General features: G+C 40.7%; 1 protein-coding gene across 1 annotated transcript in view; it reads right to left on the bottom strand.

The window, feature by feature from the left end:
* AGBL1 (AGBL carboxypeptidase 1) overlaps positions 1-24,222 on the bottom strand; it is a 926,260-nt gene that overhangs the window by 729,355 nt on the left and 172,683 nt on the right. Inside the window, exons 10-15 of the mRNA XM_061394342.1 lie at positions 10,058-10,174; positions 8,460-9,040; positions 6,004-6,087; positions 5,679-5,765; positions 3,159-3,307; positions 759-846 (exon numbers count right to left, since the gene is read on the bottom strand). Coding sequence (XP_061250326.1) covers positions 759-846; positions 3,159-3,307; positions 5,679-5,765; positions 6,004-6,087; positions 8,460-9,040; positions 10,058-10,174 — 1,106 coding nt within the window. The remainder of the gene's footprint in view (positions 1-758; positions 847-3,158; positions 3,308-5,678; positions 5,766-6,003; positions 6,088-8,459; positions 9,041-10,057; positions 10,175-24,222) is intronic.

Genomic DNA, 24,222 nt, shown 5'->3' with positions numbered 1-24,222 from the left:
TGAATTTGTTTTATCAAAATACATGGATAATTCAAATTTCATTACAACTTTACAGGATAAGTTGATGAAACTGGCTACTGATCAAGAGTTGAAGATGAATTCTGAAATACTTTTCTCTTTTACTTTTGTCCAAAACGTCATTTGCTGTGGAGGAATAGTTACTTAGGTGTATTTGTCACATATTCACGATTACCTACTTTGGAAAACTGAAGTGCAGGATGGATAAGAATAAGCCAGAATATCTGAGACATTTTTGTTCACTGAGACAAATGGAAATAGGAAAGAAACTGAAGGCTGATGCCCTAGTCATAGGTTGAGTCTGTACCCAACAACAAGGTCTAAAGGTTTTGATGTGTTTAAATAAGAATAGATGACTTTTCACAAAACCAAAAGATATTTCTTGTGGTCTACTGTGGGTGTCATTTAACATGCTTATGCTTCCGAAAGACACAACATTTGTCATTGAGAGGGTGATGAGTAAACCAGAAAAGCACAGATTGATCAGGTTGATAAGATTACAATGGAGAAGCAGGAAGGACTTCCCCGGTGGTCCAGTGGCTAAGACTCCATGCTCCCAATGTAGGGAGCCCAGGTCCAATCCCTGGTCAGGGAACTAGATCCTGTATGCTACAACTAAGACCTGTCGCAGAGAAATAAATAAATAGCAAATAAATATTTTTTAAAGACATTTTTTAGAATGGAGAAGGAGGAAGCTGAGAGAGAATGAGAGAGCAAGGGAAGCTAACAGTCTAACTTACTTGTAATAACAGATGTCGTAGCCTGTCCGTACCCAGGTGGGCCTGCCAAGAAGAGCCTCCTTCACGGAATACAGAGTCAGCTGCATCCCTACACAAAATAAAGGCAGGATTAATCCATGAGGGGGGAAAAAAGGAAAGGAGAGTTGTGGTAGGCTGAATAACAGCCCTGGAACATACCCAGATCTTGGGCTTTCCCTGGCAGTCCAGTAAAGACTCTGAACTTCCAGTGCAGGGGGTACAAGCTTGATCCTGGGCTTCCCTGGTGGCTCAGACAATAAAGAATATGCTTGCAATGCAGGAGAGCAGGGTTCTATCCCTGAGTCAGAAAGATCCCCTGGAAAAGGGAATGGCAACCTACTCCAGTATTCTTGCCTGGAGAATTCCATGGACAGGGGAGCCTGACAGGCTAACCACATGGGATTGCCAAGAGTCAGACATGACTGAGTGACTAACACTTTCAGAAACTAAGATCTCTCATGTCACACTGTGTGGCCAAAAATAAATAAATATATAAATAAAATAAAATTAGGAGTATCTGAAAAATAAAAAAGATACCCTGGTCTTAACCCCTGGGAGCTGTGTGTTAACCTTCTATGACAAAAGAGACTTTGTGGATATGATTAAATTAAGTATCTTGAGAGGAGGAGATCCTGGTTGTCCCTAAATTCAGTCACACATGTCTTTCCAAGAGAGAGGCTGGGAGAGGTTTGAGTTTAGAGGAGAAGCAATGTGACTGAAGCAGAGAGATTTGAAGATGCTCTGATGCTGAAGATGGTGGAAGGGGCCATGAGCCAAGGAATGTGAGGAGTACAGCTCTGAAAGCTGGAGAACAAAAATAAATAATCTGCTAGACTGTCCAGAGGAAGCCTTCCAACACCTCGACTTAAGCCCAGGGAAGCTGATTTGGGACTTGTGGACTTCGGAACTGTAAAAGAATACATTTGTCTTCTTAAAAACCACAAAATATGAGACAATTTGTTACAACAGCTACAGCAAGTGAATTCAAGAGTCAAGGATTCCCTTTTCTCTTTCTATACCAGCAAAAGTCTATTTCATCACTGCCAGACAGACGCAACATCCTGTGCTCGAGCCTGGAGATGTGGGAATACTTTTTCTTTCCTCAAAGCCACTCAGTGCATTAGTATATGAGCTAACAGTAACAGGCAGAACTTCCAGTTTCTAGAAACATTCAAGATAAATATGGGCTCCTAATCACTCTTTGTCCCTTGAATGCCTCCTCTAAAACGGCCACAGGTGTTAGGGAGAATTTAAATGTTCTGCACTGTTTTCTGAGAGTGTAAATGAGCGTTGTTCCGTTGAATTGTGCTATTTGCCTGTCTGGCACAAACAGAGCAATGCATGTGCTCCTGGGGAGTTCAAGAGATGGAGAGAAGGGATAAGTGAGAGGGCTCACTGACTTCAAAAAGTTCAAGCTGAGACAGGGAGGCAGGTAGTTGTGAAAAGTTACATGAGATACAGTAAGTCCCCTACATATAAATGAGTTCTGTTCCAAGACAGCATGCCTAAGTCCAATTTGTTCATAAGTCCAATAAATTAGCCTCAGTACCCAACTACCATTATCAGTTATATAGTACTGTACTGTAATAGGTTTATGATACTTTGCACACAAATTACACATAGCAAAGACATTTTTTTTTAATTTTAATCTCATAGAACAGTACCTTGAAAAGTACAGTAATTCAGTACAATAGCTGGCATACAGGGGCTGGAATCAAGTGAACAGGCCAGAAGAGTTACTGATGGAGGAGGGAGAGAAGGTGGGAGATGGTAGAGCTGAAGGATCGTCAGCAATAGGAGATGGAGGGCAAGCTCCAATGTCACTCATGCTTAATATTGATGGCATAGGTTCTGATTCCTTGCTAGATTCAGTTCTATCTACTTTCTTGAAAAAAAAATGATCCAGTGATTCCTGGATTGTAATGTACCAGCTACAACACCACTGTTTTACACCTACTTCCACACACCATGGGCTTGAGATAAAGCTACTGTACTACATACTCTATACATTACTGGACAGTACACAAAAGAACAACTCTTTATAGAGGATGCATGGGGGTGACAATGTACACCACACACGTGAACTAACTTAAGTGACTGGATGTGCAAATGCATGTTTACATCTTGGAAAGTTTGCAACTTGAAGGTTCATATGCAGGGGACTTCCTTTAGTTACATTGCATGGCAGAAGGAGAGTTCCCCATTCCCCTCCCACAGTAGAAATTTGCTCTAGGTTGGCGGCTTTCTCACCATTTAGCTTAACCAAAACGTACCATCCCAACTTCAAACCCTATGCAACCCAAGCAGAGCTTGGTCCAACACTCAAAAGTGACATCATTTTTGGTATTGTTGTGAAAGTCTCTCTTCCCTGAGTGCACATACCATAATTGAACTGGCTGTTGGGCTTCTCACAGTTGATGATGTTGAAGCGGTAGGGGACAGCAGCCCTCATACCGCTCACCTTGAAGTAGAACCACTGCTGGTGTTGCGTACTATTCACATCAGCATTGACCAGTAAGTCATACTCAAACCTGCAAAGGCAGAATCAAAACGGGTGGGTTAAAAGCCTTCAACAGAACTTCTAACAATGAGAAGTCCACACATCTCAGGTTCTGGATGACAGATCTAAGACCCAGGATCTAGTTGGCTGGTAAGCTTTAGTTTTCATCCTTGTCTCACAATTTTGGACACAGGCTCTAGAAATTTAAGGAGAGAGAAGCAGTATCCTGGTATTAAAAGAGTCAGTTATACAATTAGAGCACATCTTTTTATTAAACAGTAAGAAAGCTTCAAGTAGTCATGTACGGATGTCAGACTTGGACCGTAAATAAGGCTGAGTGTCAAAGAATTGGTGCTTTTGAATTGTGGTGATGGAGAAAACTCTTGAGAGTCCCTTGGACTGCAAGGAGATCAAACAAACCCTACAGACATGAATTTGAGCAAACTCTGGGAGATAGTGGAGGACAGAGGAGCCTGGCGTGCTGCAGTCCATGGGGTCACGAAGACCCAGACATGACTTAGCAACTGAACGATGACAGTAACAATGAAGTGTCTATCCAGGTCGAAAAACATAAGTGTGCTATATTCCAGAGAAAAATGTGGTCACATCTGGTTGGATATGCCATTACTATCTGATGCTAGACATGACTTTCGAGCATCAGTCTCCTCATATGAAAATTAGAAATAGTGTCTAAACTTGCAGTACTGCTTGTAAAGATTAAGTAGAATCAGATCAGATCAGATCAGTCACTCAGTCATGTCTGACTCTTTGCGACCCCATGAATCGCAGCACGCCAGGCCTCCCTGTCCATCACCAACTCCCGGAGTTCACTCAGACTCACATCCATCGAGTCAGTGATGCCATCCAGCCATCTCATCCTCTGTCATCCCCTTCTCCTCTTGCCCCCAATCCCTCACAGCATCAGAGTCTTTTCCAATGAGTCAACTCTTCACATGAGGTGACCAAAGTACTGGAGTTTCAGCTTTAGCATCATTCCTTCCAAAGAAATCCCAGGGCTGATCCCCTTCAGAATGGACTAGTTGGACCTCCTTGCAGTCCAAGGGACTCTCAAGAGTCTTCTCCAACACCACAGTTCAAAAGCATCAATTCTTCAGCACTCAGCCTTCTTCACAGTCCAACTCTTACATCCGTACATGACCACAGGAAAAACCATAGCCTTGACTATATGAACCTTTAAAATAGCATATGTAAATCCCCATCAGGGCAACAAACATGAATTAGACTAGTAATGAAGGATTTGTCTGTCCCCCCCCCTTTTTAATTAATTTAGCTTATATGCACTAAAGTATACAAATCTTGAATGTACAACTCAATGAGTTTAAACAAATTCATCTGCACACACCTGTCTGACAGTTCACTGGATCAATATGTAGAACAGTTCCTGCACCCCAGAAAGTCCTTATGTGTCTCCACCCTGTCACTATGTCTCCAAAAAATATTTTTTGAGCTTTAGCAACAAAATTGGCAATGCAGTTTTGACTTAACATTATCATCAGGTTATTTTGTTTTCAAAAAAGTCTTATCCCTGCCCCTTGACACACTCTTTTTCATAAAATTGAGCTTTATTCTAAGATAAAGTCACAATAGGGTTTGAAGCAGGGGGAGGACTTGAATCAGATTTTTTTTTCTTTCAAGCACCCAGTCTTGTTAAGCAAGTAATCAAAGTCAGTATCACCAACAGTAAAACAAAATAACATTGTGTCCTTGCCATTTTATGACATTAGGAAATGGCAATGTAAAATCATCACCAATGTAAAATTGTTGCCAAAATAAATGTTTCTCTAGAATCTAATCATGAAGCAGGAAACAGATTCTAGTTGTGGGTCCTTCTACAATAACCCACTCTGAATTTTTAAAAACACCAGTGTCAGTGTCATGAAAGGCCATAAAAAGATGATGAAGTGAATAGTTCTACATTAATGTGTGTGCCAAGTATGTGGTCTTTGATAGAGTTCTGGAATTTAAAAAAAAAAAAAAAAAGCCATAAAGGTCTTTGTGACATTTGGGGAAATTTGTGTATAGACACTATCATTACATGATCTGTGAGTTGCATGTGGGATCTTCCCAGACCAGGGATCAAACCCACAGTCCCTGCATTGGCAGGTGGATTCTTAATCACCAGACCACCTGAGAAGTAAAAGTCTCCACTTTCTTGACATCAGCTAATGAGTTCCCTGGCGTGTTGGTAAACATTTAACAATCAACTGTTAGGAAAATAAAAAAACCTTCACATGCTGGGCGGTTTGTATGTTGTAAATGCTCCCACCATGATAGATTTCAAACTATCAATGTGAGGTCCCTGAAAACAGAGGACAGGACAGATAGTTGCAAAATGCTGGCTTGAGCTGCCAGGACCTACCCCTGCAGCTTTCCTTACTTACTCACGCACTTGGATGGCTTTGCGAAGATTTCCGGACTCAAACGCAGAGAAGAACTGCAAGCAGTCAGAAGCAGTATCTTGCAAAGGCCTGAAATGAATTAAAGAACCTGTTATTATAGGAGTGACTGCTATTCTTAGACACAGTTTGACATTTCTTAGAGATAAGCTTTATCTTACAGATCTTTAACACGAATTTTCACTGTGTTGTTTTCAGGAGAAGGAATGGATTACTAACTTAAAATATTCATATTCACATGCCATTAAAAGGTTATTCAATATGCCCACCACCCCTCACCCTCACTCCACTGATGTTCAGGACCACCTACCAAGGCTCATCTAAACTGAAGACAACCTTATTTATAATATCACTTGGCTGGATGAGTCTCCGGACATCCTCAAGTATCTTGATCCTGGAATGGAAAATTGGAAACATTTTAAGGGTTGGCCTTCACTCCTTATCCCATTCATCCTATGTCATGTGGAAAGCACTTTGGGAGTCATCAGTGAATTATGAAAGAAAAATGCAATAATACCCCAACCTCGAGCTGAATGAGTACAAAAAGCAGTATGCCTCCTCCCTTTTCTTCATTATCAAGCAATAAAACTGCACCGAGCAGTAGGAATGTACGAAGCTGTGATGCCAGATTGTGGTTTTAGGAGAACTGTCTATTTGAAGGAGAGTTTTGTCGAGAGCATTCGGGCTGAAGGACTCTGAGAGCTTCTGGCTGTGGGAATAAGAGGGTCCTTTACACTAAGACAGGAGACATCAGGGTTGCTGACTGTTAGCCTCCTCAGGGTCTAGGAGGTGCCAGTAAGACCTTAAACTTTGGTATCATTTATACTCCTTGGTTCTGTTTGCTCCAAAAGATTATGTCTAAGAAACATCTTTTGTCTAAGAAACAGCAAAGTGTGCTCAGTCAAATCTGATTCTTTACAGCCCCATGTACTGTAGCCCCCCAGGCTCCACTGTCCATAGAAGTCTCCAGGCAAAAACACTGGAATAGGTTGTCATTTCCTCTTCCAGGGGATCTTCCCGACCCAGGGATCAAACCCAGCTCTCCTGTGTCTCCTGCATTGGCAGGTGGATTCTTTACCTCTGTGCCACCTGAGAAGCCCAAGAAACAGCAATATCCGGGAGATTGTAGTACAAGAGAGGAAGGCTACCTAAGGATCTTTCAGATTCCCTCCCTAAATTTCCATTCCAGGTCTCTGTGGTAGGGTGTGGTAGGAGAAGAGGAAGGATAGGTCAACACGAGGCTTGAATTCAGGAGAAAGTATCCTGGCCAGAGGGGTGTGGAGGTGAGCCAGCCCCTGCCGTGAGTCTCTCGGGAAACAGAACATTAAGATAAGGTCAGAGATGTCAGATGTCAGAGACGTCAGCCAAAAGACCAAGTAGGAACACTTTTTTCTTGGGGTCCACTGTCAATTTGCTGATGAACTTGAATATAAGTTAATAAAACTTACTGCTATGCACTGGAGAAGGTAATGGCACCCCACTCCAGTACTCCTGCCTGGAAAATCCCATGGACGGAGGAGCCTGGAAGGCTGAGGTCCATGGGGTCGCTGAGGTCGGACACGACTGAGCGACTTTACTTTCACTTTTCACTTTCATGCATTGGAGAAGACAATGGCACCCCACTCCAGTACTCTTGCCTGGAAAATCCCATGGACAGAGGAGCCTGGTGGGCTGCAGTCCATGCAGTCGTGAAGAGTCGGACACGACATTCACTTTCACTGCTATGCACACTTTACTGCATAGACTTAATGCATATATACTCATTTTTTTTCCATGGAGATAGGTTTTTTCCCCTCGGCTTTAGTAATTTTCTCACTAGGCCATTCCCAACGCAAACTCCCTTCCATGCATGCTGGGAATAATCCATCACCCAACGATGGAAGATGCATTTTTTCCTTACAATCCTCAGTGATGCAGCCAAACTCTTCCCCAAGCCAAGTCAAGTTCTGTAAGGTTGGGACTGTTGCGTGGAGGTCACATCCTCGCATCGAGAGATCAGACTCCAATTTGCAGTGAATGAGAAAAATGATCCCAAACAATCCACACTTGTTTGTTTGTTTGTCTGTTTTCCTGAGGAATTCCTTTAGGGAACGATCCCAGTGTTTGGTGGAACTAGATAATCTTTTCCTTTTGTAGGATTTGCAATGGACAGGAGCTAAGCAGTTGCATTGGAATCATCTAAGAAACTCATTTTGCAGACATACATCTACTACCTGGAGGAGGGCACGGCAACCAACTCCAGTATTATTGCCTGGAGAACTCCATGGAGAGAGGAGCCTGGTGGATTACAGTCCATGGGGTCACAAAGAGTTGGACACAACTGAATAACCAACACTTTCACTTTTCACTTTAAGGTCTACCATTCTATACTTGGTTCTGAAATGTCCTAGTAGAGAAACAAGCTTGTATATTTGGCAAAAATGTTCTTAAAGGTCGTGGGGATTTAAAAATTTTTTTTTGATGTGGACCATTTTTAAAGTCTTTATTGAATTTGTTACAATATTGTTTCTGTTTTTATGCTTTAGTGTTTTTGCATGTGGGAGCTTAGCTCCCAGACCAGGGACTGAATCAGCACCCCCTGCATTGGAAGGTAAGTCCTAACCACTGGACCATCAAGGAAGCTTGTCCTTAAGGGTTTTCAGATGCTCCTGACTAATGTTCACTTTCTTGAGGATAACAGAACTATCTGCACCAACCATTCCACCTACAACAATATTTACTGAAGAAGGAAAAAACACATAGCTCCCAAGTTAGTAACACCCTCACCTTTGGACTCCACATTTACGTTGCAACATAGGCTGGGCAGAGAGAGGTGGACAATGTCCCCAGAAATCAGGAAATGCCATCATGCTGAAGTCAGCCACAGATGTGGTTCTCCTGGCTTTGGCCATATAAAGATAGGGGTCATGGAAGACCATAGGCTTTGGATGTGTCTGCAGGAGCTGATCTATGAATTCGGCAGTTTCTCTAGTCTTAGTGGAACTGGAAAAGGAAGCACTTATCCTTGGGCAGGAAATTGCATCCATGTCCCAAGCATCCTCTCGGAAGGATGCCTGAATGTCTGAGACGTCACTTCCAGAAGAACCTATCCCAGGACCATTAGAGTGTACATTTCGGTATGAATTCATCCCAGGTCCTCTTTTGGAAGTTACATGTACGCTGGACCTCCCCATCTTCACCCTGCTCAGAAGAGAGGTTTGGACCGGGACTTCTTTTTCTTGTCCCCCGGAGATTTGGTCCTTATTCAAGCAAAGCCCCTTTGGGGAGGCAGCAGTCGGAATGTGATGGTGGTTGGCATACTCAGTCTCGTCAGAATTCAGATCATCTCCAGGCTTGGACTCCAGTTCCTTCAAGTTAAAAGGGGAAAGGAATATGTCATTGTTTCCTTCCAATAGAGAATGCAATCTGATCCCTGTCCTTACTCTCTGGGCACAGAGCTAAGCATAAATCCTGTCAACTGGAAAGCATTTTCCAAGGTCAGTCAACAAAAAGTCTAAGCTTCAAGAGTCAAAGAAATGGTAGAATCCTAGCAACTCGCATTTAGAAGGGGAATTCAATGGGTCTAGTACAGTTCTACGTGAGTGCCTCCTGCGATACCCCAAGTATTCAGTCTAGTCAAACAACTCACTTACAGAAGCTTCCTTGCATCCCAAGGTGCTTCTTTGCATTTGTGGGTGATTTATTTTTAAGATATTACTTTTTACATTTAATTAAAATTTCCTTCCCTGAACCTTTTACCCATTGATCCCCTTCTGCTTTCTAGAGCAAAATGCAGCATGTTAACTCTCTTCTATAAGTGACTTAGCTTATACTCTTAGAAGTGGCTAAATTCATGCTTTATTAAGAATCATAAGAAAAGAATGGAGGTCGAAAAGTAGGTCTAAAATTGGGTGGAAACAGCAGTAGCAGCAGCAACTAGTCACTGAACTGACATCACTAGGTATAAAGTTCTTGATTTGTATCCACTAACAAAGAAACCCTAGAATCAGGCTGGTCACCTTCAGAAAGCCAAGGAGTACAACCTTTCCATTTTGATAAGGGGACAATTAAATCACCAAGATTTTCACTGCTTATCAGTGCGTGGGGGTAGGCATCTTGCCCACCAGACAACAGGCTGCAATGTGAACCTTCATCCTACTTCCTTCCTAGGTCCCGGGGCCACACTGTAGAACCCTTGCATGCATCTGTGGCTCTGCCACCTTCTCACGTTTGTGTTTAGCCTTATGCTTCTCTTTCAGAAAGATCCCAGAAGCAGATTGCTAAAAATGAGTGATGCTTTCCTTGTGGAAACCTGTCTGGCCTCCCAACACCTGCAAAGAACCCATGGGCATCACCAAGGAGCAGAACCACAGCTGACACCCTACCTCAAAGCTGCAGGAGAGCTCAAGACACATTGCCTTGTATTGCATTAGTTCTTCTTCAGGTCGGTCAAGACCAGGTTTGGAGCTCAGCTTGTTCACATCTGTTTCCAAGTCATCATCCTGCGATGGAATATTCAAAACATATGTTACCAACAGGCATATGTTTATTCAAAACATATGCCATCCTGAGAAATATCGAGACAAGCTACAGATGTGATTCTTCAGAATCATGGGCACAGTTCCCTTGCCTCCAAATTATAGGGCTAGCCTAATCAAGGATAATTTATATGTAAGATTGTATTTCTTAAATAAAAAGAAAGAAGATAATTTTTCTCAGCACTCATGTCAGTATTTATCAACATTCATCACAAATAAATAATTTATGCAAAATGAGATGAACTGGGTAAACAATATAAAAGAATTGCTTTTATCTCATCACCACTTTATTCAACATAATTGTAATTGTCATATTTATTCATCTATCTACCCATTTAAATAATTCTTTTCACAAACATTTAATGAGCACCAACTATGAAAGGGTACTGAGACCCAGAGATAATGGAACAGACCAAGGTCCATGATCCCATAGAACTTACCTTCTAGTGAGAGAAGGAAGACAGGAATTGAGGAGGAGCCAAGATGGCGGAGGAGTAGGACGGGGAGAACACTTTCTCCCCCACAAATTCATCAAAAGAGCATTTAAACGTCGAGTAAATTCCACAAAACAACTTCTGAATGCCGGCAGAGGACATCAGGCACCCAGAAAAGCAACCCAACTCTTCGAAAGGAGGTAGGAAAAAATATTAAAAACAAAAAAAAAGAGACAAAAGAGGGAGGGACGGAGTTCCGTCCCGGGAAGGGAATCTTAAAAAGAGAGAAGTTTCCAAACATCAGGAAACCTTCTCACTGCCGAATCTGTGCCGAGCTTTGGAAGCACAGAGGGCAACATAACAGGGAGAAAAAAATAAATAAACAATTTAAAACTCGCAGATTGCGAGCCCTACGGTAACTCCCCCAGCAGAGAAGCAGCGCAGACGCCTGCATCCGCCATTAGCGAATCGGGGCTGGGCAGGGAGGCGCGGCGTGGGCTGCATCGCTGAGAGTAAGAATCTGGCCTGAATACCCTGAGCGCTATCTGAGCGAAATAATTTGGGCTAGCAAACCAGACTGTGGGATACCTACCACGCGAAAAGCCAGCCCTAACCTAAGACCGCCAGGCCCGCGCACGGAACAAAGGACTGAACAGAGATAGCCGGCTGCAGATCTTCCCCCTCCGGTGACAGGCAGCCAGAGCCGGAAGGGGGCAATCGCAGCCCCAGAGAGACATTATCTATAAAATTGTAAGCAGGCTTCTTTGCTAACTAAAACTTCTTGGGGGTCTGGACGGTCAACATCTGCCTGAGAAGGTGCGCCGGTTTTACATCCAGATAACCGAGTGGCGGGGAGGCAATAAGTCGCAGCATTGGCGCTCGCCTGGGAAGAGCAAATTGGCGCTCAGACCTGGGAAGAGTACAAAACGCAGGCCCAACTGAGTCTGCGCCTCTGAGGACTACCCGAGTGCCTGAACCTGAGCGGCTTGGACCTGGGAGGTGCATGCAGCCCAGGGCCAGCCTCGGATTGTTCCCGGCGGAACAACCTAGAGTCTGAGCAGTGTGGACAGGGAGGCTACACGCGCCGTGAGCGGGGGCAGACCCAGGGTGGCTGAGGCACTGCGAGCCCACGCCAGTGTTATTTGTTTGCACCCTCCCTCCCTCCCTCCCCACAGCGCGACTGAACAAGTAAGCCTAAAAAAAAAAAAAAAAAAGTGTCCTCCACCGTGCCCTTTGAGTCAGGGCGGAAACCAGATACTGAAGAGACTAGCAAACAGAAGAAGATATAACAGAGGGAAACGCCTTGGAAGCTACAGGCAATAGATCAAAACCCTGTGGTTACTACGGACTACATAGGAAGGGGCCTATAGATCTTGAGAAATATAAATCTGACCAAGGAACTAGCCAAAAATGAACTGAACCCACAACACCCACAAAAAAAGAAACAAAAAAGTCCTAGATATATTTTTATTATTTTTACGATCATTCTTTCTTTTTTTTTTTTTTAAGAGAAAAAAAAAAAAATTTTAAGTCCTCTATTGTTCCTTTAATTTTCACTTTTATAACCTATTACTTTCAAAAAAAAAAAAAAAAAGACCCTATTTTTTTCTTCTTCAGCAAACTTCATATATATATATTTTATAATTTTTTGACCTTGTTTTTTTTGTTGTTGGTTTTTGTTTTTTTCTTCTTTTCTTTAACATTGTATTTTTGAAATTCCAAACTCTACTCTAGATTTTTAATTTTCGCTTTTTGGTATATGTTATCAATTTTGTACCTATAGTTTTTTTTTATATAATTTCTGTGATTTTTTTTTCTTCTTCTTCTCTGTTTCTTTCTCTTCTTCTTTTATATAACATTGTATATCTGAAATTCCAAACTTTACTCTAAATTTTCAATTTATGCTTTTTGGTATTTGATATCAATTTTGTACCTGTATTTTCTTTATAATTTTTGTGACATTGTTCGTATTTGTTTGTTTGTTTTCTCTCTTTATTTTTCTTCTTCTTTTTTTTTTTTTAACATTGTATTTTTGAAATACCAAACTCTACTCTAGATTTTTAATTTTTGCTTTCTGGTATTAGTTATCAATTTTGTACCTGTACTTTCTTTATAATTTTCACGACCTTGTTTGTTTTTGTTTGTTCATTTTTTCTCTCTTTCTTTTCCTTCTTCTTTTCTTTAACATCGTATTTTTGAAATTCCAAACTATACTCTAGATTTTTAATTTTCGCTCTCTGGTATTAGTTATCAATTTTGTACCTGTACTTTCTTTATAATTTTTGCGACCTTGTTTGTTTTTGTTTGTTCGTTCTTTCTCTCTTTCTTTTCCTTCTTCTTTTCTTTAACATCGTATTTTTGAAATTCCAAACTCTACTCTAGATTTTTAATTTTTGCTTTTATGTATTTGTTACCAATTTTGTACCTTTAAGGACCCAATCTTCAGGACCCATTTTTCACTAGGGAGTGAGATTACTGGCTTGACTGCTCTCTCTCCCTTTGGACCCTCCTTTTTCTCCACCAGGTCGCCTGTGTCTCCTCCCTAACCTCTCTCTACTCTACCCAACTCTGTGAATTTCTGAGTGTTCCAGACGGTGGAGAACACTTAGGGAACTGATTACTGGCTGGATCTGTCTCCCTCCTTTTCATTCCCCCTTTTATCCTTCTGGCCACCTTTGTTACCTTCCTCCTTCTTCTCTTCTCTGTATAACCCCGTGAACATCTCTGAGTGGTCCAGTTGTGGAGTGCACATAAGGAAGTGACTACTGGCTAGCCCACTCTCTCCACTATTGATTCACCTCATCTCATTTGGGTCACCTCTAACTCCCTCCTCCCTCTTCTCTTCTCCATGTAACCCTGTGAACCTCTCTGAGTGACCCTCACTGTAGAGAAACTTATCATCTTTAATGTAGATGTTTTATCAATGGTGCTGTATAGAAGGAGAAGTTTTGAAACTACTGTAAAAATAAGACCGATAATCGGAAGCAGGAGACTTAAGTCCAAACCCTGACTCCAGGGAACTCCTGACTCCAAGGAACATTCATTCACAGGAGCTCATCAAATGCCTCCATACCGACACTGAAACCAAGCACCACACAAGGGCCAATAAGTTCCAGGGCAAGACATACCAAGCAAATTCTCCAGCAACAAAGGAACACAGTCCTGAGCTTCAAGATACAGGCTGCCCAAAGTCAACCCAAAACTATAGACATCTCATAACTCATTACTGGACATTTCATTGCACTCCAGAGAGAAGAAATACAGCTCCACCCACCAGAACACCGACACAAGCTTCCCTAACCAGGAAACCTTGACAAGCCACCTGTACAAACCCACACACAGTGAGGAAACGCCATAATAAAGAGAACTCCACAAACTGCCAGAATACAGAAAGGACACCCCAAACTCAGCAATTTAAACAAGATGAAGAGACAGAGGAATACTCAGCAGATAAAGGAACAGGATAAATGCCCACCAAACCAAACAAAAGAGGAAGAGATAGGGAATCTACCTGATAAAGAATTCCGAATAATGATAGTGAAATTGATCCAAAATCTTGAAACTAAAATGGAATCACAGATAAATAGCCTGGAGACAAGGATTGAGAAGATGCAAGAAAGGTTTAACAAGGACCTAGAAGAAATAAAAAAGAGTCAATATATAATGAATAATGCAATAAGTGAAATTAAAAACACTCTGGAGGCAACAAATAGTAGAATAACAGAGGCAGAAGACAGGATTAGTGAATTAGAAGATAGAATGGTAGAAATAAATGAATCAGAGAGGATAAAAGAAAAACGAATTAAAAGAAATGAGGACAATCTCAGAGACCTCCAGGACAATATTAAACGCTACAACATTCGAATCATAGGGGTTCCAGAAGAAGAAGACAAAAAGAAAGACCATGAGAAAATACTTGAGGAGATAATAGTGGAAAACTTCCCTAAAATGGGGAAGGAAATAATCACCCAAGTCCAAGAAACCCAGAGAGTACCAAACAGGATAAACCCAAGGAGAAACACCCCAAGACACATATTAATCAAATTAACAAAGATCAAACACAAAGAGCAAATATTAAAAGCAGCAAGGGAAAAACAACAAATAACACACAAGGGAATTCCCATAAGGATAACAGCTGATCTTTCAATAGAAACTCTTCAAGCCAGGAGGGAATGGCAAGACATACTTAAAATGATGAAAGAAAATAACCTACAGCCCAGATTATTGTACCCAGCAAGGATCTCATTCAAGTATGAAGGAGAAATCAAAAGCTTTTCAGACAAGCAAAAGCTGAGAGAATTCTGCACCACCAAACCAGCTCTCCAACAAATACTAAAGGATATTCTCTAGACAGGAAACACAAAAACGGTGTATAAACTCGAACCCAAAACAATAAAGTAAATGGCAACGGGAACATACTTATCAGTAATTACCTTAAATGTAAATGGGTTGAATGCCCCAACCAAAAGACAAAGACTGGCTGAATGGATACAAAAACAAGACCCCTACATATGTTGTCTACAAGAGACCCACCTCAAAACAGGGGACACATACAGACTGAAAGTGAAGGGCTGGAAAAAGATTTTCCATGCAAATAGGGACCAAAAGAAAGCAGGAGTAGCAATACTCATATCAGATAAAATAGACTTTAAAACAAAGGCGGTGAAAAGAGACAAAGAAGGTCACTACATAATGATCAAAGGATCAATCCAAGAAGAAGATATAACAATTATAAACATATATGCACCCAACACGGGAGCACCACAGTACGTAAGACAAATGCTAACAAGTATGAAAGGAGAAATTAACAATAACACAATAATAGTGGGAGACTTTAATACCCCACTTACACCTATGGATAGATCAACTAAACAGAAAATTAACAAGGAAACACAAACTTTAAACGATACAATAGACCAGTTAGACCTAATTGATATCTATAGGTCATTTCATCCCAAAACAATGAATTTCACCTTTTTCTCAAGCGCACATGGAACCTTCTCCAGGATAGATCACATCCTGGGCCATAAAGCTAGCCTTGGTAAATTCAAAAAATAGAAATCATTCCAAGCATTTTTTCTGACCACAATGCAGTAAGATTAGATCTCAATTACAGGAGAAAAACTATTAAAAATTCCAACATATGGAGGCTGAACAACACGCTGCTGAATAACCAACAAATCACAGAAGAAATCAAAAAAGAAATCAAAATTTGCATAGAAACGAATGAAAATGAAAACACAACAACCCAAAACCTGTGGGACACGGTAAAAGCAGTCCTAAGGGGAAAGTTCATAGCAATACAGGCACACCTCAAGAAACAAGAAAAAAGTCAAATAAATAACCTAACTCTACACCTAAAGCAACTAGAAAAGGAAGAAATGAAGAACCCCAGGGTTAGTAGAAGGAAAGAAATCTTAAAAATTAGAGCAGAAATAAATGCAAAAGAAACAAAAGAGACCATAGCAAAAATCAACAAAACCAAAAGCTGGTTCTTTGAAAGGATAAATAAAATTGACAAACCATTAGCCAGACTCATCAAGAAACAAAGGGAGAAAAATCAAATCAACAAAATTAGAAACGAAAATGGAGAGATCACAACAGACAACACAGAAATACAAAGGATCATAAGAGACTACTATCAACAATTATATGCCAATAAAATGGACAACGTGGAAGAAATGGACAAATTCTTAGAAAAGTACAACTTTCCAAAACTGGACCAGGAAGAAATAGAAAATCTTAACAGACCCATCACAAGCATGGAAATTGAAACTGTAATCAAAAATCTTCCAGCAAACAAAAGCCCCGGTCCAGACGGCTTCACAGCTGAATTCTACCAAAAATTTAGAGAAGAGCTAACACCTATCCTGCTCAAACTCTTCCAGAAAATTGCAGAGGAAGGTAAACTTCCAAACTCATTCTATGAGGCCACCATCACCCTAATACCAAAACCTGACAAAGATCCCACAAAAAAAGAAAACTACAGGCCAATATCACTGATGAACATAGATGCAAAAATCCTTAACAAAATTCTAGCAATCAGAATCCAACAACACATTAAAAAGATCATACACCATGATCAAGTGGGCTTTATCCCAGGGATGCAAGGATTCTTCAATATCCGCAAATCAATCAATGTAATACACCACATTAACAAATTGAAAAATAAAAACCATATGATTATCTCAATAGATGCAGAGAAAGCCTTTGACAAAATTCAACATCCATTTATGATAAAAACTCTCCAGAAAGCAGGAATAGAAGGAACATACCTCAACATAATAAAAGCTATATATGACAAACCCACTGCAAACATTATCCTCAATGGTGAAAAATTGAAAGCATTTCCTCTAAAGTCAGGAACAAGACAAGGGTGCCCACTTTCACCATTACTATTCAACATAGTTTTGGAAGTTTTGGCCACAGCAATCAGAGCAGAAAAAGAAATAAAAGGAATCCAAATTGGAAAAGAAGAAGTAAAACTCTCACTATTTGCAGATGACATGATCCTCTACATAGAAAACCCTAAAGAGTCCACCAGAAAATTACTAGAAATAATCAATGACTACAGTAAAGTTGCAGGATATAAAATCAACACACAGAAATCCCTTGCATTCCTATACACTAATAATGAGAAAACAGAAAGAGAAATTAAGGAAACAATTCCATTCACCATTGCAACGGAAAGAATAAAATACTTAGGAATATATCTACCTAAAGAAACTAAAGACCTATATATAGAAAACTATAAAACACTGGTGAAAGAAATCAAAGAGGACACTAATAGATGGAGAAATATACCATGTTCATGGATTGGAAGAATCAATATAGTGAAAATGAGTATACTACCCAAAGCAATTTATAGATTCAACGCAATCCCTATCAAGCTACCAACAGTATTCTTCACAGAGCTAGAACAAATAATTTCACAATTTGTATGGAAATACAAAAAACCTCGAATAGCCAAAGCGATCTTGAGAAAGAAGAATGGAACTGGAGGAATCAACTTACCTGACTTCAGGCTCTACTACAAAGCCACAGTTATCAAGACAGTATGGTACTGGCACAAAGACAGAAATATTGATCAATGGAATAAAATAGAAAGCCCAGAGATAAATCCACGCACATATGGACACCTTATCTTCGACAAAGGAGGCAAGAATATACAATGGATTAAAGACAATCTCTTTAACAAGTGGTGCTGGGAAATCTGGTCAACCACTTGTAAAAGAATGAAACTGGACCACTTTCTAACACCATACACAAAAATAAACTCAAAATGGATTAAAGATCTAAACGTAAGACCAGAAACTATAAAACTCCTAGAGGAGAACATAGGCAAAACACTCTCCGACATACATCACAGCAGGATCCTCTATGACCCACCTCCCAGAATATTGGAAATAAAAGCAAAAATAAACAAATGGGACCTAATTAACCTTAAAAGCTTCTGCACATCAAAGGAAACTATTAGCAAGGTGAAAAGACAGCCTTCAGAATGGGAGAAAATAATAGCAAATGAAGCAACCGACAAACAACTAATCTCAAAAATATACAAGCAACTCCTACAGCTCAACTCCAGAAAAATAAACGACCCAATCAAAAAATGGGCCAAAGAACTAAATAGACATTTCTCCAAAAAAGACATACAGATGGCTAACAAACACATGAAAAGATGCTCAACATCACTCATTATCAGAGAAATGCAAATCAAAACCACTATGAGGTACCATTTCACACCAGTCAGAATGGCTGCGATCCAAAAGTCTACAAATAATAAATGCTGGAGAGGGTGTGGAGAAAAGGGAACCCTCTTACACTGTTGGTGGGAATGCAAACTAGTACAGCCACTATGGAGAACAGTGTGGAGATTCCTTAAAAAACTGGAAATAGAACTGCCTTATGACCCAGCAATCCCACTGCTGGGCATACACACTGAGGAAACCAGAAGGAAAGAGACACGTGTACTCCAATGTTCATCGCAGCACTGTTTATAATAGCCAAGACGTGGAAGCAACCTAGATGTCCATCAGCAGATGAATGGATAAGAAAGCTGTGGTACATATACACAATGGAGTATTACTCAGCCATTAAAAAGAATACATTTGAGTCAGTTCTAATGAGGTGGATGAAACTGGAGCCTATTATACAGAGTGAAGTAAGCCAGAAGGAAAAACATAAATACAGTATACTAACGCATATATATGGAATTTAGAAAGATGGTAACAATAACCTGGTGTACGAGACAGCAAAAGAGACACTGATGTATAGAACAGTCTTATGGACTCTGTGGGAGAGGGAGAGGGTGGGAAGATGTGGGAGAATGGCAATGAAACATGTAAAATATCATGTAGGAAACGAGTTGCCAGTCCAGGTTCGATGCATGATGCTGGATGCTTGGGGCTGGTGCACTGGGACGGCCCAGAGGGATGGTATGGGGAGGGAGGAGGGAGGAGGGTTCGGGATGGGGAACACATGTATACCTGTGGCGGATTCATTTTGATATTTGGCAAAACTAATACAATTATGTAAAGTTTAAAAATAAAATAAAATTGGAAGAATAAAAAAAAAAAAAAAAAAAAAGGAAGACAGGAATTAAGTAAGTAAATGCGTGAATAAGGTGACTTGGAACAGTGATAAATGTCATGGGAAGAATGAAAGGGGGTAGAGTGATTATGAGTGAGGCTGGGGTACAAGAAGCTGAGGAAGTCACATTTAACTAGACCTAAATGATCATAAGGGCTAACTAGGCAAAGACTTGGGGAAAGGAATTACTAACCAAAAAAAAAAAAACAGCTTAAATTTGCTTAAAGAAAGAAGGTGGCTGAACCTATACACTCACATACAGAACAAGAACATTTATGAATGTATAACTGAATCACTTTGCTGTACATGAGAAACTAACACCACATGATAAATCAACTATACTTCAATAAAATATTTTTTAAAAAACTTTTACATAGAAAGAAGGTGGTTGAAGCGTAAAGTGTAAGAGGAAGCCTGGAGGAGTCAAGATGATGCTGGAACTCCCAGGCTTTGAGGAGGAGGTTGTAACCTCTGGCTACGCCTTTATCTCTTTGTACATCTAAAAGTTTACCAAGTCACCACCAGCCATTTCTTCACTGGACTGAATAATCCCAGACCCTTTACTTCTTCTTCTAGATCATCATTTCATAATAGTTTTATAGCAATGGTGACTCTCCTCCAAACACTTCTCTATTTCCAAAGGTTATAGATTCATACGGAGAAAGGACATCAAGAATCAAACAGTTTAATCTCTTCATCTCTCTGTGCTTCTTCTAGATCAAATTTCCCTAATAAAATGGGGTGGCGGGGGGGAGTGCAGATTCTACCCTATAGTTTAGGAGTCTATTTTGTTAGTTAAGGAAAAATCTGAGAGTCCTGAGAGTCTGGATTATTCTTCCCTAAATCAAATAAATTGTGAAAATAAATGTTTATATTCCTGATTCAGGGGATAAAAATGCAATATTTCATCCATCTTCTGCAATTTCCCTCCAAACTTTAAATTAAAAGAAATACAGATTCCCATGAGGTTGATATAATGATATTTTCAGACCCAAATTCCTTGGTATTAGAGATCCCAACACTTATCCTTCCCAGCTTCGTCCATCAGATCTTCCTTGCTTCCACCATCTCTGCTCCAGCCTCAGCCATGCCCCAAGGTGGCACCAATAGAAATGCAACCTGGCAAGCATTGAGAAGCATCTCCCCACCAGCAAGTAAGGCCAGTGTGTCTGGTGTGAAGAATGTTCGGTAGCCCTTGAGTTTCAGCCTAACTAGGTGATCTACTTAGCATTAGAGCAGAAGTTAGCAATCTATGGATTTCCCAGGTAGTGCTAGTGGTAAAGAACCCACCTGCCAATGCAGGAGACATAAGAGACACAGGTTCAATTCCCTGAGACAGGAAGATCCCCTGGAAGAGGGCATGGGATCCAACTCCAGCATTCTTGCCTGGAGAACCCCATGGAGAGAGGAGCCTGGCGGGCTATGGTACATAGGGTCGCAACTGATGACCACAACTAATCACAGCTATGAACATAGGTCACGACTGATGACCCACTGCTTGTTTGTGTAAATAAAGTTTTATCGTAACACAACCATGCCCATTCATTTATATATTGTCTATGATGCCTTTCTCAGTGTAATAATAAAGTGGAGTACTTGTAAGAGACCATTACTTTTTAAAAAATATTTATTTACTTGGCTGCACTGGCTCTTAGTTGCAGCATGTGGGATCTAGTTCCCTAACCAACCAAGGACCAATCCTTGGCCCACTGCACTGGGAGCTCGGAGTCTTAGCTACTGGGCCACCAGGAATCCCCCCAGAGATCCCTTCTGGTCTTTAAAGATTGAATCTTGGCCTCTGAATCTCCAGGCATTCGGGCAGGTTGTCAACTCCTTCCGTATTTTACAAATTCCATTTATATTTATTTATCAGTAGACCAACTTCTCTGCAGTCACAGCAACCCAGACAAGCTTCATCATCTGGGGATTCTGGAACCCATACAACCCAGATAAGGTCCTTCTTCCTCAGATTGGACCTTTCCAATACTGACTTTGGCCAGCATTAGATTTGAGTTCAACACCCTTTTGAAGGAACTAATTTGAACTCTGGCTGAGACAATCCCCAAGTTGACCAGACTGATTTCTTTGAAGATAAAACTTGTGTCTCATTTGCTTCTGTATCATAATATCATCCCTAAGATGCAGGGATGCATGAGAGAGCATTTTGTAAATCATGCTCTTTGGAGAGACTACTCAGGTGAAGAATTAGAAAGAAACTAAGGACACTAGTATTTTTAAAGAGTAAAGGTATTTTCTTTTAAATATCTTTGGTAACTGAAAAATAGAACTTAAGATGTTTCTACATAGAATGTTTTCATATAACTTCAGCTTCATGCCTTTATATTTTTCTGAAAAGCTAATGAGTATCCAGATATATACTCCCTCAGTTCTCTCTGAGAAGCCTGTGAGGGGACTCTGTGTCACCAAGTAAGGGGACTAAGGAAGCAGCAGTTCCATGTACCACAGAATGGGTGCTAATTACGACTTCCACTTGGCAAGTTGAGACCGCTCGTTACTTCTCCATTACAGCTAGCAGCCTTTCAAAAATGTAACACTAACGTTGGCTTTGATTAGAAGGTAAAGGTGTATTCTCAGTGCAGGAGAAAATTTTGAGGCCTTATTTGGAATATCACCAAGTCTTTCACAGTTGTGTTTTTCTTTAGCAGTTAACTTTTTTTTAACAAATAGATATGATTCAGGGTCATAAATACATAGAATGTACTTGGTTACTTAGAATTTGGTTAAGGTGAATTTTGGAAAACAGAAAATAGGTTTTGGGGTCTCACTTCCCTGGTGGCTCAGAGGTTAAAGCATCTTCCTGCAATGCGGGAGACCTGGATTCGATCCCTGGGTCGGGAAGATCCCCTGGAGAAGGAAATGGCAACCCACTCCAGTACTCTTGCCTGGAGAATCCCATGGACGGAGGAGCCTGGTGGGCTACAGTTCATGGGGTCGCAAAGAGACGCGACTGAGCGAATCCTTAGTACTTAGTAGTAGTATCATTCCTAAGAACTTAGCATGCTGCTGCACGCACGAATCATATCCAAGAAAATATCTGAAAGAAATAAAAAGTTTAAGAGGAGGAAAAAAAGGAAGGAAGAGCTTGAATTCACTCTGTACATCCTCTTCTCCAGGGTCTATCTAAATCTAATGTTTATTTTCATGAAGGAAAAATCATGGCCAATTCCCAGTTGATATTCATTGTAAGTTTCTCCTTCCTTATGATGACACTTTTCAAAGAATAGCAATCTGACTATCCACACTCAAGACCCTTTACAGATATAAGAAGTTCCTTTTAATAATTCTTTCTAACAGACTTCTCCCAATTAGCAACTAAGATTTTTCAAATGAAAAGGCCATAAAGTCCTGGGTCACTTCTCTGACCAGCAATAAATACTCTTGGTTTCTTGCCCATATGCTGCTGCTGCTGTGTCACTTCATTCATGTCCGACTCTTTGTGACGCTATGGACCGTAGCCCGCCAGGCTCTTCTGTCCATGGGATCCTCCAGACAAGAATACTGGAGTAGGTTGCCATTTCCTCCTCCAGGAGATCTTCCTGACCCAGGGATCAAACCCGCATCTCTTATGTCTCCTGCATTGGCAGGCAGGTTCTTTACCGCTAGCATCACCTGGGAAGGCTTGGCCACAAATCTAGGAGAAAATGCTGCTGGCTTCTCCTGGGGAAAACAAGTTTGCTGAGGCACCAGTTCCCCGACTCTTGCAACACCCCCAGAATCAAGCCCTTACTCCACTGTTCCTCTGTTTCTCTACAATGCGTGCTCACACACTAACTTCTCACCATCTCCTCGGCTTGAAGGCTCGTGATGAATTATTTCCAGGGCCTCACTCATTTGTCTTATGCTTCCTTCCCAGCTGGATTTATTTATTTGTTTAGATTCCACTCCATCCCAACCCACCATCATCTGCAGAGCCAGGGGTGGGGGCAGGGAGATGGTCTGAGAGCTCCCCACCCCACAACCCCGTGCTGTGTGAAGTCAGGCACCAGCCTGCAACTTGTGCCTTCATATCAGATACAAGAGATTACTGACGCTCTGTATCAAACATTCAGTTATCAAAGAGCCCGCAAGAGGGGAGGGAAAGTGGCATTGATGAATGACTGCAGCAGCACAGTATTATTCAAATAATTCAGCAAGTTCTCCATAGGCCTGCACCGGCAAGCCACAGCAAAGAGCCAATTTGCTTCTGATGACTTCAAAAATGATTCTGTTTATCAGCAAAACTCTGAGCACACTATAATATCAGTAACAGCCTTAACTTAGAGACCTCACTAAGAGGTAGACCCTCTATGTCTTGTACTACTAATAGCAAGGTGGGTGATTATTATGATAGAGAATGCAAAAAGTCCCTTTCTCTCTAGGTAGATATGTAGGTGGAAGAGAAGGGAGAGAGGAGGATGGAATGATGGATGGCTAGATAGATGAACAGATAGATACAGATGAGCTAGATAGATGGATATAGATAGGTAGGCAGATGTGAGATATATAAATTGACATATAGATGATAGACAAGTAGATAGATAAATATATAGATAGATAAAGGTGAAATAGAACTACAGATAGAGATGATAGGTAGATAAGTAGCTTGATAGACAGATAGATACACATGAGACAGGTAAATAGATATATACATAATAGAAAGGTAGTAGATGATAGATATATCAACAAAGATAGATGACAGATATATAGGTAATACATAAATAGATATGAGATAGATAGACATACAGATGGTAGATGATAAATAGACAGATTTTTAAACTCAGACTTCATCTCAAGGAATGTCATAAAAGCTAGTGCATGCTTTTCAGTCTTATTTCTCCAGTGTCAAAATTAAGGAACTGTAACTTGAAGGAACTTGTTCATGGCCACCAACAGAAATGGAGATATAATTATAACTCATAGATGAATTATCATTTTTCTAGAGCAGGAGTTCTCAACCACAGGGTGATCCCCTCCCCACCCCACCCCCAG

The sequence above is a fragment of the Bos javanicus genome, chromosome 21 (genome assembly GCF_032452875.1).
Source record: "Bos javanicus breed banteng chromosome 21, ARS-OSU_banteng_1.0, whole genome shotgun sequence".
Lineage (NCBI taxonomy): Eukaryota > Metazoa > Chordata > Mammalia > Artiodactyla > Bovidae > Bos > Bos javanicus.
Note: the sequence above shows the minus strand (reverse complement) of the source record. Positions and strands in the feature narration are given on the sequence as shown.